This window comes from Erithacus rubecula, assembly GCF_903797595.1.
Source record: "Erithacus rubecula genome assembly, chromosome: Z".
In the NCBI taxonomy this organism is placed as follows: Eukaryota; Metazoa; Chordata; class Aves; order Passeriformes; family Muscicapidae; genus Erithacus; species Erithacus rubecula.
The window spans coordinates 15,780,318-15,798,909 of record NC_136661.1 but is presented as its reverse complement, the minus strand read 5'-3'; the positions used below and the strand labels follow the sequence as shown (position 1 = coordinate 15,798,909).

General features: G+C 36.8%; 1 protein-coding gene across 2 annotated transcripts in view; it reads left to right on the top strand.

The window, feature by feature from the left end:
• The window catches only part of MAP3K1 (mitogen-activated protein kinase kinase kinase 1), a 56,535-nt gene that overhangs the window by 18,215 nt on the left and 19,728 nt on the right, over nt 1-18,592 (top strand). For both annotated transcript variants that reach the window (XM_079330684.1, XM_079330683.1), the window contains exon 2: nt 16,776-16,926. In XM_079330684.1, the coding sequence (XP_079186810.1) occupies nt 16,783-16,926 (144 nt within the window). In that variant the 5' untranslated portion in view covers nt 16,776-16,782. The remainder of the gene's footprint in view (nt 1-16,775; nt 16,927-18,592) is intronic.

Here is an 18,592-nt window from a genome sequence, read left to right as displayed (position 1 = left end):
TTGATAGTTTTGCAAAGCAGGAAATTACAGTCTACTTGCACTTTGTCAGAAACTTCAATGCCTACAGCAGGAAGAGCTACTAAAATCCCAAGCAACGTGTTCCAGGATATAAAGTGTTTCTGTTTTGACTTTACTGTTTGGAAGGAAGCTAGCTGGACATTTATTTTATTTTTTGGTGGGGTTTTCTGTTTGAGTTGTTTTGTTTTTGGTTGGTGGTGGCTTTTTTTGTTGGGTTTTAGTTTTGAGTTATTGTGTTTGTTTTGTGGGGGTTTTGTTTGGTTTGGGTTTTTTGTTGTTTTTATAGTTTTTAGTAGTTATGATAATCTTCTGATTTCTTTTTGTATAACTTAGAAATAATGTTTTTGAACCTGCCATGGTGCAAACAGATCTTATTTTTAAGAATTTGCTGCTAGTATAGTTGCCCAAGGGAAAACCTTCATAAAGTGGAACTTGCCTTTCTTCCCCTCCTCTGGGTTGTATATATGTGGTAGCACTGACAGATGTGTGTGTTGAATGTCTGCTGGCACAGACAGCTTCCTTGAGAGGTTGAACATAAACTGTAGTTCTACAGTTTCTCCTTCCTTCGTCCCCAAAAGGTCAAGGAGGTCTCTAACTTTTTTTCTCTCTGCCAGTTTGATTTCACTGGAACTTACTCACTGAATAATTCATTGGATAATTTTTAGTGTAGTTTAAATTCAGTTGTATATAATAACATTTCTGGTGTAACATTTTCTGAACGTTGGCACAGTAGAATTTCTTGCATCATTCTTTTATAATAGTGCTGATAGTCTGGTATGAAGTCAAAGACATGCAATGTCTTCTGCCTAGAGAAGTCAAAGACCTTTTCAAGATAAACTGAGCCGAAGCAAAGCCTGTACCTGTGGATGAGTGCATTTTCTCAGTACCTCCGGGGGACCTAAGCACTCTCCTCTCTTTTAGCTTGCCTGCAGGAGCAAGTATTTTAATACTAGCATGAGGGTTTTGGAAGCAGCGGGAAGCTCAAGGTGTGTGTCTTTATGGTAACTTTTTAAAGCTACTGTATTCCTCAGCCTACAGTCTTTCCGATTTATAGCAGTGGGGTTTGTTCCCTGACCTCCTTTTGTACACAAGAGTATTCAGATAAACAATGGGCATTTACCTCTAGTGTGTATCTTAACAATTTTCTGTACTGCAGTTATTTTCAACATAAGGGGTTATTTTAGCTTTGTGGTGTGATGAGTGAGCACAATTTTTATTTTTTCCCTGAGGTCAGCTCAGCATCTTTTAAACCTCTTGGGTTATCTCACATGGCATGCCTTCAGTTTTGAGAGTACACTCTACTTATAAATGAACAGATGAAAGATACATCAGCTAAAAAACCAGACAAATTCATGTGGAGATATCCTCCTCTCATTCATCCCTGAAATATTGGCTGCTGAAAGTTGGGAAGAATCTAGTGGGAGGAGTTGCTCAGAGATTTACTGTGGCTTTATCACAGCAAACACAAATAGTTGCAGTTTGACATAGGATGCTGGGCTGGAGGGACTCATGGCTTGGACTTACAAAGATGCTTCTATGGGGAGATCCTGTGGAGTGACAGACTCTGCAGCTGGGAGCCTTGTGAATGCACAGGGTCTGCAGTTCTCTGTGAGCTCTATTCTAATGCTTAGTCATACTGACATGTTTCCTTTGTGTCTTGGAAATGCAGCATTTTCTTCCTACAATAAATAAGAAACAAAGGAAGTTATTACTTTTGGGGGTAACTTCTTGAACAGAAAACAGGAAGAAAAGGTAGTTTGACTTGCTTTCAGTGTTAAGCTTTCTAATACATTTAATCTCATGACTGAAGGTCATAACTCCTGCTGTCTTGCTGGATTGAGGGAGAACAAATTTCAGCTTTTTAGGACTGTTGTTTCTGCTCTGGTGGTTTTATTTTAGTAATAAGATCTTCATCCTACAGAACTATAGTCTTTAGTACAGTAAATTCCATTTTTGCATATGGGGGATCTTCTCCACTGGAATAAATGTGTAATACAATGCATGTGTACTGTAAAGGAAGCTTGTTTGTCAGAAGTGTCATCCTCTTTTGTTTTCCTGGGAAACTTGGAGCTCCACATCAATTAGGGGGGAGATAAATCTAGACCAAAAGTTTCCCGTTTTCTCCTCTCCAGCTTAAAGTTCAAAATATGTGGTGGTGATTTGGGATTTGATTCTGCAGTTAGATCAATATCAGTAGAGGTAAATAGAAATTAATATCTTAGGTAGGGAATAGGAATTCTTTAAACTGACCTTGTGTCTGCAGAGATGATATATGGAACTGATCCAACAGGATACCTCCTTAAGTTAGGATAGCTTCTTGCCCCTTCTTCCTTTAGATTGGCAGAAACAGCTGTTTTTCAGAGCCTGGGTATTAACCTAAAGTGTTTCTAGGCTTGTCACCACTCTAGTTCTAATGTTACTTAATGTAAGAGTACTCTAGCAGCAAATTTAAGATTCTGCTTGCATATAAATATTTTAAATGTTACATATTCATGTCTGAAGTTGAGATCCATTATCAAATTGACAAAGCACCTTGGCTTTTCTTTAATTGATACAGAATGGCAGACAGTGAAGTAAGAAAAAATAAGTTTGGGTGTGTTCCTTAAGTAGGTTTGCTTTCAGATTAATACTCTGAAAAACTGTTTTAACTTTTTTGCTTTCCTTTCACAAACTTTTGAAAGCTGCTTGGTAAAGAAATAAAAAACCTGGAATTTTTACTTTTTCTGGTTTTAAAATGTTAATTGCACAGATTTTTTTTTTTCTTAATAGCAATATTTCATAATATATTAAATTTTAGGAAGATTAATTTTAAAAATTGGCCTCAGGAAGTAGTTATTTTGAAGTGAATTGCATAGAAAACAGATTTTAAATGCAGCTTCATTTTGAAATCTTATGTTAGCTTTACATGTCAAGTCTAAGTGTACCCTGCACTGGGAAGTGGTGCACATCAGTCTTCATGAGTCTAGAGGCACATCACACTGCTGCAACTACATTTTCTCACAAATATCTGAACCACACTTAAGTGTGGCCCTTGGCACTGGCATGGCCTCCAGTCTGTGGTTAGCATGTTCCATCCAGTGATGAATTTTGTCACCCTGGTTGCCCTGACAGTGTTAGGAGGTAAGTTAAAAACCAGTCTGCTTTAGGAGATGAGGGCTGCAATTGTGCTGTATCCATGTAGAGCAGGTAGATGTGTCCATAAACAAAGTTATATTTTCCTAACTTCTGTTGTTAAGTGTTAATTGTATCTGAAATCCAACATTGCTGGGGGCAGCATAAAGCTTACTACATAGGAGGATCCAGGTAATGGGTGAACATATCTGTGCATTAAAGCAGTACTTGTGTTAAAGGTTTCTTGTAGGAAGGAACATTTTATTGTTGGCTTGCAGCAGCATAAAAAATTGTTTCATCTTGATTTAAAACTTAAAAGAACTATGAAAATACTGTCCTGTACATTGAGCTTTGTGTAACAAGCTTTCTGCTTAACGTGTAGATTGTTAGAATGCTGTATGTGTTGGTGGCAACAAAATGGAAGAAGAAATACTTTTATTTCATGATCCCTTCATAAACTTAGACACTTATACCAGGGATTGACAAGGTACACATACTTTTCCCATTCAACTTTAACTTGCCCTGAAAGTTATTTTTTTAACAATCACCACCATCACCCTCAATAAAAAACAAACCACAAAACCCCCAAAATATTCCAAGTACAGTACATACGACACTGAAAATCAAAGTTCTGATATTTCTTTACAAAAACATGCTGTGACAATCTGAATAAAGCATCTGTCAGCATTGGTGCTTGGCAACTCTGGGTGGTGGTCTCAAACTGACTGACACCATCAGTTCATTATCCTATACTACAAACCTGCATACCTTTTCTCTGTAGACATCTCAGGCTGCTGGGTCCACTTTTACAGAGGACACGTGGCTGATGCCAAAGACAGTGGCAAGCATCGGTGCTTTATTGTTGACTTTTCCTTATTTTAGATTGCTTATTTCAAATGGATGGTAGACCTGTTAATTGGTTGTTTAGGGAGGCATGCTGAGAATTGTGGAAAAATCATGGTTGGGATAATGAAGTACTTTCAGTTGAGGATGCTTTTGAGAGTTGACTTCTTGAGCTGAAGGTATCAAGGGCCAATATAAATGAATAAAATGCAGCCATGCATTATACTAGTAGTATAATTGTATAAGATTGAGATCTGCATAGTGAGGGAAGACATCTTAAAATAGGAAAACAAGTGGATGTTGACATTTGACTTGATTAGTTTCTGTTGTAGAATAAGTGCTTCTGAACCATTGACCTGCATATTTCTCTGGGATTAACATCTTAGTTAACAAACTGAGCAAAAATGAGAAAGGCTGGACTTATCTGTACAAAGGCATAGTTTTGAAATAAAGTCTGCAAATAAAGATGTTTGAAGGCTTTCTTAACAAGCCCACATTTACTTATTTGAAATTCTAATTTCAATACGGCTTTTCTTCTTATGTGTAATAGTGAAATAAATATACAAACATCTGTCTGGAAGATGACAAATTTCTCAAATGTGTTTCATGAGAAGTTTGAGAACCCTGGAGTTTGTTTGCTTATATGTGAAGTTAAATGATGTTTCAACCTAACAAAAATGTTTGTAATTATTTTAATTTTGGCACATTGGATAAAGTTTACTTTTATGTATACCTTAATTTTTATTAGTAGAGTTAATGTTATAAAAACTTTGGTAGATTCAGCTTTTCTGGTCTCACTGCAGTGTAGAAACTCTACACTGCTTTCATGTCACTGTAAAGTTCAGATAAACCTTAGTGTTTCATGACAGCCTGACCACATGTTTTATATCAAAATTTTAAGGTAGTTCCTTTGGGTTTGGAGGCAGTAGTGAATCAAGGAAATGTTGTCATTTTAGTGCATGAATATTTAGACTTTGAGCCTCACATGGGAGCATCCCAGTATTCTTCCATATAGTCAGAATATTGCTGAAAGGATTTTGTCATTATTATTTTAGTTTTCAAAATGGGAGCTTAATAATAATGTATAAACTTCAGAGAACTGCTCTATCAGAATTAATTTGTAGGGGTCAAACACAACTGTGGACAGGAGATGGATGTTTGAGGATTGCATTGATGAGCTTACATGAGTAGCCCACAAAAGCCTAGTGTATAGTATTGCAGAACAAACAATGTTTGTCTTTCGGGCTATGTGGGAGAGCAGTTTAAAAATCTGAAAGTACACTTGTGTGTTAATGGGTTGGTTTTTTTCTTTAAAGCCATGGACTTCACTGAGTGCTGCTATCTCAGCTGAAGCAGTACTTGAGGATACTGCAAAAATGGTTAGCAACTGCTTCCTATCTATAACCTTTCAGGGTCCTTTAGTATGGATGAATTTCATAGAAATTCTTAATCAGATTTGTCTTAGGTGCTGGTTCATGGCTTGAAGTCTTTTCTTGCAGTTCTACTTTGACTTTGTTGTTGAAAAGTTTGGATAGGCACAGACTTGCTTCCAGCTACCTGAAAGATGTCCTGAGTAGTTGTTGGTTTAAGTGACTAAAGAAAAAGGCATCTTAAATGGTAACTGATATCTTAACTAGTCAGTTACATAAAGAATATTATAATCTTTTGTCTTGAATGCTGACAGTTTCTGATGTGCAGGTAGTTATAAAGAAGGATCTGTCATCGTGCACTTTTTGAAGTACTAATTTCTGTATTTTTGATGACTGCCTGTGTTAAATATTTAAATCAAATCCCAGATAAAGCTAAACTTAAAGTGCATCATTTTAATTCTGCCCCTTAACTTCCTTTTTAAAGCTTAAATAGGTGAGAGAAACATTTATAATTGAAAACGTTTTCTCTGCCTTAAGAATACATATATCTATATTCCTGCGCTACAAATAATTATTGTCATGAAATCCCCTGGAAATACTTTTGGTGCTTGTGCTGTAAACAGTGCACTGGTTTTCTCAATGAGAAAATAAATGAGCTCTTTTGTAGCTTCAGCAATGTGAGGCTGCTTCTTCAAAGACAAGGATTACTTCTTTTGTTCTTGTGGGTTAAGATAAATGAAGAAGCTTTTGTAAAGTTGCTTTAATGTAATACCTATCCATGGTTATAAAGCAAGCAGTGAGTACTGCTGTTAGTATTTTTGAAGTAAGTATTTTAGAGACTTTTCAGTTCTATTGTTTAACTTTTTATAGTTGTTTGAACACCTTTGTATGCCCACAGGATATGTGTTTCATGATTGCCTGCAGTTATTCCTAAGTTTCAAATTTTTCAAAACTTTTTTCTGCCTTCCCTGATTCTTCTGGATGAATAATTAAAAAAAAAAAAAAAAAAACAAAAAAAAAACCAAAAAAAACAACAACAACAAAAAAAACCAAAACAAAAGTAGATTTAGGTGCTTTGATTTTATTTAGCAATAATGTATGAAAGTTTAAGTTATTATTGTAAGTCCTTCCCAGCCAAACCCCATGCAGTTACCTTTGGGAGATCTCAGAATGTGGTAATGAACTGTAATTACTCTTATTCAGTTGTGGTGCTGACTAGAGAGGACAGTAAGATACTAACTGTCCAGTTATGGAAAGCCTTCTTTCATTCCTCTTCAAAAGTGTTTGTAACAGCAGTGGGAAATTGTTCAGCATTCTGCTAACTGTACATAAAGGTAACATAATTCATGTTACTTGGTGTTATTTGTTTTAAAATGTTACTATTTATGTTCAATATATGTTTTGTGGTCTTAAAGTCCTGTGTGAAGTTAGAGACAGATTTGTTCCAACTACCTTGCAAGTTTGAATAATCCAGTAATGGGAGATGTATAAATGTCAGTGTAGATTTGGGGTTGTTCCACAGTGTGGTTTATTTTTTCTGATAGGTCATATCTTTTAATCTTTTTGTAGTGCCTTATGCATAGAGTGGCTTTCAGTGTGCATAGTCATGGTGTAATCAGTAAAGTAATGGTATTTTAAGAATTTTTGCTGAACAATCACTTGACACAATCCTGGAGGAAAGATAGTATTTCCTAAAGCTGACAAGCATGGAAATACTAAAAAGTGCTTGAATCAAAAATTGCCAAAATAAATGCATGAAATTGCAAGTTACCACGCTGGTGTAGTGTGGAAAGGCAAAAGTGAAGGTGCCACCCGCAGCTTCACCCACATTTCGAGTTCACATTAAGTGAATGCTATCTGATGACATTTTGCATGAAGTGCAGTTTACTTTCCCCTCCTCCCCTCACCCCCCATCTCCACTTACTTTTTCTCCACCTGACTTTTTCTGTAACTAATGAAGCCATAGGTTTAGAGAGCTCAGGATGGTGGTCAGAGTGGGATGCAGGGAGCTGGTGTGTGAAGCTGTATGTTCTGTGCACTGGATTTTATAAGCAGAGAGATCAGTTAGATTAGTTGCCCACAAAACCTTCAGCAGGTTGGGAATAGTCTGCTGGCAGGCAATGTGCTTAATGAAGTCTGAACATAATTAAGGCATCTTTATTCACGACTAGGGTCTCTTTAAGACCTAGCACTTCATGTCGAATACTTCTACTCTTTCATGAACCTGGTCTTGGCAGGACCATATACATGTCACTAGATAAAAATAAATTAGTTTTGCTAGTTTCATTTTTAAGAGTATTTCACAGATAGGAAAAGTAATGCCAGCTAACCTAATAGCTCTTACTCTTGCATCATCCTTCAAGTACTGTATAAAGCTTAATACTACTTCTAGTTCCTCTTGCATAGTATATCTTAATGAAATCAGACTATTCCTTTTCATATACTAGCATGTTTTGCATAAGTGCAGTATCTGTCTGTATAGTTTGATTCTGATGGATCTTTCTGGATCTATGTAATGTTATTTTTCTCTTTTCATGGAGGGGTCCCATGTTTTAGGATACTGTTAATTCACAGTCAGTTGTGCACAGCAGAATGTATTGTGCCTAGGAACCTGGAATGAAATGGCTAATCTGAAAACTTGAGTGCAAAAGCTTTCTGATCAAATGTGGTTTGCATGGAACAGTGTCTTTGCTCAGGTCAGTGGTGACAAGCTGGAATTCTCATAAAGTAATGCTTCTCTTGTGTTATGCATTCACACTGCTATGTGAATGAATCTTTGATCTGTAACTCAGTTTTTAAGCAAATACTTTCCTTTACCCAGACCCATACCATACTGAAATAAGCTCATTGCATCTGACAGCATGTAATTTCTAATTAGTATCAAGAATTAAATGTTGTAATTTTGTAAGGAGTATGCATTACTTTAAATTAAAAACTTAAATGCATTGTTATAAGTGAGATGTGGAAGAAGCAAAGTTTTAAAATAAAATCTCAGGAATCTACTGAAGATTATATGAAGAAATGGTATATGTTTAAGAAGTATATTTGCTGTCCTTTTTTGGCTTTCTTTTTTTGCTATATTTGTTTGGTTGGTTATTGTGGAAAAATCTTGTTATTGCTTGCTAACTGCACAGATTTTTTTTTTTTTAAATTTAAAAAAAATTGTCTCATTAAACACTCTTTTCCTTATCTTGTAAGATTCCCGCACTTACTTTTTCTTTATTTTTTTAAATTATTTTTACTATTTCTTTAATTTTTATTATTCTGTAGATTTTAAAAAAGATAAAACAGGAGTTACTGAGTAACTGAGGCTGTATCATTTTTAGCCATATGCTCACAGAAGGTTTGAATGCCTTTCCCTTTAATTTTTTTGTCATGGCAGCTTGTTGTTAAAAAAGCACAACATTTGCAATAGTGGCTGCCATCCTTTAAGTGGGTGTGGTTACTGTATGGTTGACCTGTGGTTAGATTAGCTGGCAGATAGCATGAAAGGTCTCATTGTTCTGAAGGAGAGAACCCTGTTCAGCACAGAGCATTCTATACCTGCAAAGCCACTGCATGTACCAACATTAAGGATCTGCAGACCCTGAATCTGGATCTTCTTGGTGAGATCCAGTTCCCCTGTGGCTTCTCTCCTGATAGAAAATAACGCTCTTCAATATGTGTCCACCCTAAGTGGTCCAGGGTTGCCACGGTTGTATTTTTTCACCCAGCAGTTACTCAGAATAAGCTTGCAAGGAATTTTTTACGTTGTTTCTGCACCTTAGGAAAACTTTTTCTGGTGGTCAGAAATCTTAGTGGAAACAATTAGCCCGCTTTGGCCTTTGAGCAAAATTCAGTGTATGCATGAATCTTCAGGGCACAGGGCCTTTTCAATGAGTCTGACTGTCAGTATAAATTCCTAGTGTGACTTGGATTAATAAATATATAGACAAGAAATAATAAAAAGAGGACAAGAAATAAAGCTTGAACTTTAAAAAATTAGTATCAAATAACAAAACATAAGTAAAAGAAACTAATTGGGGTGCTTAGAATACTAGGAGCCTGCTTCAAGACTTCTAATTGCTACTTTGGTACACCTTATTGATATTGATAATAAATGGTTTTAATTGTCAGCAGTGAGGAAACTTGCTAAGAAAAAAGTATAACCATGATGAGAAATAATAATTATCATGAAAGCATGTCAGTGAGGTCATTCTTCAGAAAAGAGCAAGAGGAGTCTTTTAAAATTAAATTTCTTTCTGCATCTCTAGTCTCCTTTTGTGAGGTCAGACTAACCAGTCATTAAGCCTAAAATTTGTAGAGGATGTTATGTTTCTTTTCTAGAAATAACATATAAATGAGCCTCAGGTTTTTTTTAATTTGCCTTCTTTCATTGTTTATTTTATAATCATATTTTCCTGAGAGAACTTTACAGCAGTAATCTCTGAACATTTGATATCTGCTGATAATTCTGCCATTTTGAACAGGGCTAAGATATTCTAATTTTTTTTTCTCATTTATAACTATTACAGAAGTATTTTAGTAGGATGTAGCTTTTAAATTCTATGTAGTTTACCCTGTGCAAGTTACTTGCCTGTATCCTGTCTTATTTCCACCATTCTCACTAAAGGTGGAGGATGTAGTGTGTGTGTTCATCTGCTCAACCCTAGTATCTTAAGCTGATTCGAAGCAAATTTTTTGTATGAAATATCTGATGTTCTCCACCGTTGACAGGGGAGTAAAATTGCTAAGAAACTCTTAATTCCATGCATTATGTCTGGAGATGTTTTACCCTTCTCTGACAGTCAACTAATATACAATAAGAAATTTTCTCTTTAAAAATAGGACAGACACTTGAAACAGTAGGATATGTACCTGTCATATAAAAATAATTTCCAGTGAGAGCTTTGTTCAAGGTCTTGTATTTTGGGTTTTACCCTACCTTTAATTCTCATCTTTCTGTTAATGGGTTCAGACTTCTGCATCAGCAAGGGCCATATCTGCTCTGACCTAATCCTTTCTATGTGTTGGCCAATCACATTTCAACTAGTACTCCTAATGTGAGTGAGGTCAGCCTTACTGAATCTGAGGCAGAAGATCAGTTCTGTACCTAGGAGATCAAATTTCATTCCAGAACTGAATAATTTGATTCTGTTAAAAACTGAGTTGATTTACATGGTATGTAACAAGGGAATACTTAGTTTTACACTTTGGTAAGAGCTAGAGAATGGCTCTGGTGGACTAACCTGGGGGAAAGAATCCCCAACACCTAATCTTGAGATCCTATGACCTGGTGCAGATGAGTTAATTGTATAGCTGCTAGTGAGCACTTCTGTTCAGTCTTTGTAATGGCATTACTGCTGTTCTTGAAGTAAGGCCCAGTGCTACATTGCACCACTCTGGGGACAGGACTTGGGTATCCTCTTCAGCTGGCATAACATGAACTGGGCATGGTGGGTTCTGCTCTCTGCTGGGATGCTGAAGTTTGACATACATTAATAAATATATGAACCTTTATCATCTCATTTTGGGTGTATTTAAGCAAAACTCAAAATAATTGAACTACACGATTATTACCTTTGGGTCTCCTGTATCATTATAAATTATTTACCTCCTGTAAGTTCTAGAAATTCTGCTCAATAATGGCATAAACTTCAAGGGTTTTAAAGATAAAGTACCAAATTCTCTTTCTAAGGCATTTAGTATGAAAGCATGCAGTCTGAGAGATCATGTAACATTACTGCTGTTTTTCATGTCTTGAAAACACCTATGTGTATACCCTAATCCATCTGGACTACAACTGGCCCATTAAATAATGATAGAAAAATTAGAGAGCCCTAGGAACTTTGTGTAATACTGGTGCGAGATGTCTGATAGCTTTTGTAAGAAATACACAGGAGAGAAGCCATTTCATTAGCTTGGTAGCAAGTATCTGTTGCAAACAGAGGCTGTTGTTTCTTGTTTTGTAGGAGGACTCATTTTCTGTTTCTACTGAGTAAGGTATGTCAAAGGATTAGCTAGATGGTTAACTGGAGCAAGAAATAAAACAAATGTTTTACGTAGGAGAATTTGACTTCATAGACGTTAGAAAATCTGCGCAGGAAATCGATCTGTGTTGACATCCGTCTTTGGAGTTTTGAGCTTTCATCACTGAGGCTTACAGGAGGGATGATCCTTCTAACCAGGGCCTGTGAGGTTGCACTGCAGAGGATGGCTCAGTTTGTGTAGTTAAAGCTTTGGTTGTAAATATTGATTGTTCTGTTAGCAGTTAAATACTGTCTTTGACAGTTGCACCTTTTGACATACCAGCCTTCAAGGGAGTGCCCTTAACAGAATAATACAAGTAAATTTCACACTCCTGTGACATTCAGTTAAAGTCTGTAGCTGTTTTAGGAAGCCAGGTACCTTTATCTCTAAGTTGAAGCAGCACATTCAGTTCTATTGTTAAGTGGCAGTTGCTGCTATTTATTACCAGATTGAAAAAGTTCCCTGTGAATTTTTTCATAGCATGTGCCATACTTGATTTTTTGCTTTGTTAGAATGGACACATATGGTTAGATGATAGATGTCAGCAGAAGGAATAGGGGTCTTGACAGGAGGACAGACCATGGCTTGTCCATCTTGCTCTGTTTTTTATTTACTGATTTTGATTTCATTGGAAATACTGAATGGCAAAAGAGAAACTGGGAGCACTACTGGAACTGTTAATGGCAAGAAGTAACCTAGCATAATAGTAGCTGACCTCAGTTCAGGGAATGACTAACTCTTTTGTCCCTGTTCCTCACACTGAGCACTGCTCCTATGTGCCATCCTCCTGGCTGGCGGACTGGCTTGTTGTTCTTGGTGATGCCTGGAAAGGCTGACCTGGAACACAGACTAGACAGAGCAAAAGGAATAAAATAGGTATTTATTGGAAGGATACACCTTGGGCAGTGCAAGAGCCTGGTCGGGGCTACACCCAAATCAAATCCAAGATGGATCCCAGTCATGAGTTTTTACACTTTTGTAAGTTTTTGTTCATCTACATATTGGGGTCAGTTGTCCAGCCACAGCCCCAGGCCATGAAGTCTCAGCCCCTCTGCTTGCCTCCTTTCCTTCACTGTTGTTTATGCTTTTTGGGTACTGGTTGTCCTTGATTCTCCAGCTAGGAAGGGATTGTTTTGTCTAACTATCCTGTGAGGAGAAGCTACTAACACTTCATATTAAGTTTCAGAGTTGCACCCCAAGCAGCAGAGAATATGAAAGATATAAAAGCTAAAACCCAAATCATCACTGAGACCTGTTGAGGCTTGGGTTGCATTTAGCTGGGTGACCATATTCTTAGTTCTTGTTTAAGATCCTCAGAATGAGATCTTTATATCCCATCTAAGGTCACTTCCAGTTGTCATTGTTACAATAGATGGCATTTGTATTGAACAGATTATATAATGTCTACTGTATTTGTTCTTTCTCATCCAGTGCTCTTCCATCAAACCTGTTACTAACTGCATCTAGCTGCTTCATGACCACTTTTGTTCATAATGTTTGTTCTGGTTCCCCATGGTTTGACCACTGCTTATATGCAAGTTACTTTTGCTGAATTGCTTCAGATGAATGTTTAAAAGAAAAAAAAAAAAAAACAAACCCAAACAACTCAGCAGCTAAAAACTTTTCTCCTTGCTATGACTGAGTACTTGTGCATATAGCAAATATAACTTGCTTTTCTTAGTGAATTGACTCCTATTTCAGAGCTTGCCTTTTTCCTGTCTTCCAGCTGCTAATAAAATGTGATCCAGTTTGGCTATTGGATAAAGCATTTTTACCTTTTAAGATAGCAGAGAACCAAGACATCTGATTGTTGAGAAGTACCATGAAATGTACAATTGGCAAATGTACTGGAGCTAAAGCTGAGCTTTCATATACCATTATATACCTTTGTAAGAAAAATACTTGCAGAGAATTAGTACTGAATTCACTAAGCTATTAAAAGTACAGTTCACTTTTGTACTTCACCATAGTTCACTAAAATAGCATGTGTACTGCATACCTCATTATAAAATACTGAGTCATTGATCCATAGAAAACAAGTTGTTAATGATCTAGCTATTCAATTGCTATTTGCAAGTCTTCAAAATTAAGACACACAAATGAAGGACATTTTGCCTTCTGTGCTGCATAAGATGTTGAAGTAGATTAACATACTGCATAGAAACAATCTTACTGCATTGAGTTTTGTAGTTCATGAAACAAATAATCCAAAATGAATAATGGAATTAATGAAGTGCAGATAGTAGTCTTATGCATTAAATTCCAGGATTCATCACAATTGCTCAGTACTCCAAAACTCAGTTTAGACCGATTTCTTTGGAACTTCTTGATATTTAATGCAGGAGCTGTCTGTTGGTTTGAAAATACCAGTACAAAGAATTCAGAAGATACTTGGGAGTTGCCTTAAGGGGGAGGGAGGCAGAGTTAAAAAGTTAATATTTATCCCAAAAAAAGTGTCTTTTATCTTTTTTGTTTGACTCACAAGAAGCTGAAACATTTAAGAAAAATCCTTGCTTCCTAATGAAGCAGAGGGATGGGCAGTTGAGAAATGTAAGGCTCCCCTTGGCATGTTCTCTGAGGCTTGTTTTTGGCTTGCTCATTAACTTTGTACTGCAATTCAAATAAAACACCACCTGAGAGTCACTTAAGTATATTTCTATCATGAATAGGTGCTGCTCTGTGAAGATGAAAGTACTCTGTACACTGCAGGATGAAATCCTAGGGGGAATATGCTCTGGATTTATTTTTATTTTGTACTGAGGTACAGTGATATAGAGACTGGCAATCTAGACATTGCTGTGTAGAAAAGTATCAGCTTGCCTGGAATAGATGAGAGAGTTTGCTTAAGATGCTAAATAAAAAAAAAGAAAAACAAGAACAACAAAAATCCTACAGGTTCAGAATCACAAGGTGAGGGTATCTTGCAGTATATAGGAGTCATAGGAAAAATGTTTTTTCCACAGACCCAGCAGATAAAAATCTCATGTATTTTAGCCAAGGGTTGAGTTAAAATATGAAGTTGTTTTGATCACTTATGAAGTTGTGTTCTGTAAATAAAATAAATATGTATAGATCTACATACAATTTAAATTCTGCATAATGTAACTGATTTGCCAAGCAAAAGCTTTCAAACGTAGTTGATCTTTCCCACCTGCATGTAGAGAAAGCACAAGAGTTCTTTGTGCAGACAAGAGTAGATCGGTTTAGCTGTCACATGAGAGGAAGATAGCTGCTTCTGCTTTTTAGAGAACAAGCAGAGATTGTGAAGCCTCTACTGTTGTATTACATTGTTCATGAATTCAAGTCGAAGGGCCTCTAAAAGACTTTTTTTGTATCAGTTGGGAAGTTAATCATGGTTATATGAACAAATGAAATACTGTGTCATTCTTTCAGTGCTGATGTGGTGTTCTCTGTCTAGTATATGAAGTATTCATGCAACTTGAGATAGTTCGTGCCATGAAATAACTGATATAAAAAATTGACCAAAGATATTTTAACTTGCACTTATATTACTTCAGAGCTGTGCTGTTCTTATAAAATATTTTTTGTCTTTAAATAGATTTTTTTGATTGAGGAAAAAAAATTAAAGCTGACTTTTTTTACACAATGATTTCTTCTGCATTTGAAGCTTCCAGGCACATTTTTTATTTGGGCTCTACCTACTGCTATAATATCTTTGTTTTTCATTAATTAACACTACTTTTGTCTCTGTGTCTAGAAGGCAATGCTATGGAATTCACTTGCGTTACTTTTTGAATATTAGAATTAAGCAAGCATGAATGCTTAACCTCTGAAAAAAATATTCATTCTTAGGTGGATTGTGTTTCTACTTATAAACATTTTTAAGTCCTTAATTACTAGAATCACACAGTTCTGCTTATCTAAAATCAGTTGTTAACAGCAGGTCTAGACATTAACTTGAAAGAAAATATATTTTCTTTATAGTGTCCATCTGGTTATTACGTTTCAGCACTGAACAGGAAGAATTATTTCCTGGCTCAGAATCTTTTGTTTCCTTTGTCTCTACAATGAGAGAAGAAAAAAAATAAATACTAGGACTCTCCTCCTGATCTGCAAAAACTTTTCATTTTCTTTAAAGTGCAGATTTGTGATAAAAATTGCAATTCCTTTCTTCAGCAGCATTGCATTAATACAGTAATTTATGTCATTTTCTCACAATGAGTATTACAGGGAATATATTTTTCAGTCATCATATAGTACATAAATGCAGTTGTGACTGCATTGTTAAATGTTTTAAAAGCTGAGATTGCATGGAAGAAAGGAGTGGTCATAGCTCAATTATTATATGTTCTTCCTCTTCAAGTTGTGATTTAATTTTTTGAATAAAATCTCATTCTGACAGTTGGCTTGATCAAGCTTGCTTATTTTTAAAAAGTACTAGCTTCAAGAAGGTGGGTGGGGATCATGTGCTGCTGCTTAAGAATGTGGTTTTCTTGGTGATTTAGCAGATAGCTCAACAGAATCAGGAAATCTTCCAGACTGTTCATATTTGTTTTTCAGTGTCTGCTTTATTGTTGTTGCCAGCAATTACAAGGAACTACTTTGCTGTAGGTAAAAATGTACAAGCCCAGATGGATTAAATTTTCATTTTCTGGATATGAACTTGCTGCAAATTTTGCTGTTATTATGGCTGATTTTAAGAGCACTTGAGTCATTAGTCATTTGGAAAGAACTCACAAGGCTACTAGCCTTAATTTTGTGACTTCAGTGTCTAGTTTAAATATACTTTAGGCCAGGTTGGATGGGCAACCTGGTCTAGTGGGAGATGTCCCTGCCCACAGTGAGAAGGTTGGAAAGAGATGGCCTTTAAGGATTCTTTGAACCCAGGCCATTTTATTATTCTCTGATACTTACTGTGTATTAGTTTAGAAGTTTCTTGGGGTTTGGTTTTGGTTTTTTTTTGAGCAGAGTTTTTATATGAAGAGGCACCAGGTACATACTTTCATGCTTGTGCATCCTATGACTATGGGAAATTTTCATCTTTAATTTAAATTAATTTCATAAATTATTTAAAAGATGGAAATTGCAAGCTTTGAATTGCCAAGGAATGCATGAACCATTGCAACACTTGTGAAACGTTTGAATGGCATGACATAACATAGAGGGTAATTTTTGTATTGGTTTTGGTTTTGCCAAGTTCTTTATTTTTACTGGGTGTTCAGTATTACAAGCACTAAATGCGTTTTAAAGAAATATCCCTCTAAACAGGTGTCCTGCTTCAAATGGCAGAATAACAGATTCATTGTAACTCTTAAAAGGCTTCTTGCAGTCTGGTGGAAACAGTGTTGTAGCAGCTGCTTTGTAAGGAGAGGGAGAACAGGATGGCACAAGTTTTAAGAACGCTGTGGCATTATACTTTTACTGAAATTAATTGTGTTTATGACTTTTTTTTCTTTGCTGTAGTCGTGACATGGAGAATAAAGAAACCCTTAGGGGGTTGCAGAAGATGGATGACCGCCCAGAAGAGCGCATGATCAGGGAGAAACTCAAGGCAACGTGTATGCCAGCCTGGAAGCATGAATGGCTGGAAAGAAGAAGCAGGAGAGGCCCTGTGGTAAGTGGCACCGATGGAAGGGCAGTATCTGTAACAGCTATTACAAATAAAAATCACTTCAATTTCTTTCTCTTAGAAACCTCCTTTCCGTGGCAGTTTCCCTGCTCTTGGTGGCGGTGCTGCTGTGGGTTTCCTCGGCGGTGTTCGCAGGGCAGCGTGGCTCCTCTCCGGGGTGCCCGTGGCTGTGGCTGTTGGTTTCCAGGCCGCGGCGGTCGGTGCGCTCCGAGCGGCGGCGCTGCCCCCCAGCGGCGGCGCCGCTCACCGCAGGAGCCCGTCAGAGCGGCAGCGCCCGCAGCTCCCCTGCGGCTTGCGGGACGGGGCTCCCGCAGCCTCTTGGCTGCTGCTTTGCCATAAATGGCTTGGGAGTGCTTCTAAGAAACATAGGTAGATCAAACCTGAAATATTTTAAGAGTAGTTCTAATTCTATTTGGCATAATGCTGGTTAATTAATTGTTGTTACTTACCTATGAACGCATTGGTTGATGTGGCTCCCATGTACCACTAATGTTGTTATGATCATCTGATTCAGTAGGCAAGTGTTTAGGGACAGCTTTTGTGGAACAAAAATAAGAAGGTTCTGTTGTGAGAAATAATGTTGAAAATGCAAACCCCATTACCTCAAAGGGTCAAATAACACAGTTTTAACTTACAAACTCTAAATGCTTTTGGGTTGCTGAATAGCTTGAAATTATTTCCTTGCTCAGCTCACTTCCCTTGAGGTTTCTGGGTGTCTTAATACAACATTGATGCTCCAGAGTCTCAATTACTCTAATTTGAATTTTTTAATGTTTTCAAACACAAGTAGTTTGTCCATAGGTACATGAATTTGCATTTTGGTCTTCCTGACAAGGAGAAGCATTACTGTAGTTGGTAGGAGGGCAAAAAAATGTTATCACTGCTCTTTGTATTTCTCTTTTATCCTGTTCACATTCATAACTGGACACTGAGTCTAGACACTTCCTAGGAGAGATCTGCTCTGTTTATATGAGGTGCTGCTTGGAACTTCCTTCCAGTGTTGAGTCAAGCCTCTGAGACATTGAAAAATGTAGAACTAAAACTGAATCTTCCCAATGTAACTATTTTTAATTTGATTCTCAGGGATGTTAATCTTCTTATGCATTATGTGGGTCTGACTGGCAGAAAGCTGAAAGTTGTTTTGAGATATTCCAATCCTTCTTGTCAAGATTAAGTATTCATGCAACAAAGCATTGTTGTGTATGTACTCCCTTTGCTTGAGCACTTCCTCTATCCAGATTGTGCAGCACCATGCACAATGGTTAGCTCAGATACCAGATGTGGTATAGCTATTTTGCTTTTATGGCAGACAAAATTTGTGAATGTGGTTTTTACAAAGAACAGCACACGTAATTTTGCTGGATTACCTCCATGTTTTAAGTCTTTTTTTTTTCAAAAGTGTTGTACTAAAGAAATAGTAGCCCTGGTATTTTTCAGCTGATGCTATGTAGAATGGATGGGTCTAGTATTATTGCTCTTAATAAGCACAGTACCTGTAAAGAAGATAATTCTTTTGTCTTCAACTATCCAGGTGGTGAAACTGCTATTTTTGAGGTTTCGTGAATGATAATTATGAGTACTTTAAGAATCAAGTCAGTTGCTGCTATGACTAACATAAGCTGCACAAATGGACAGGACGAAAGGTTCTTGC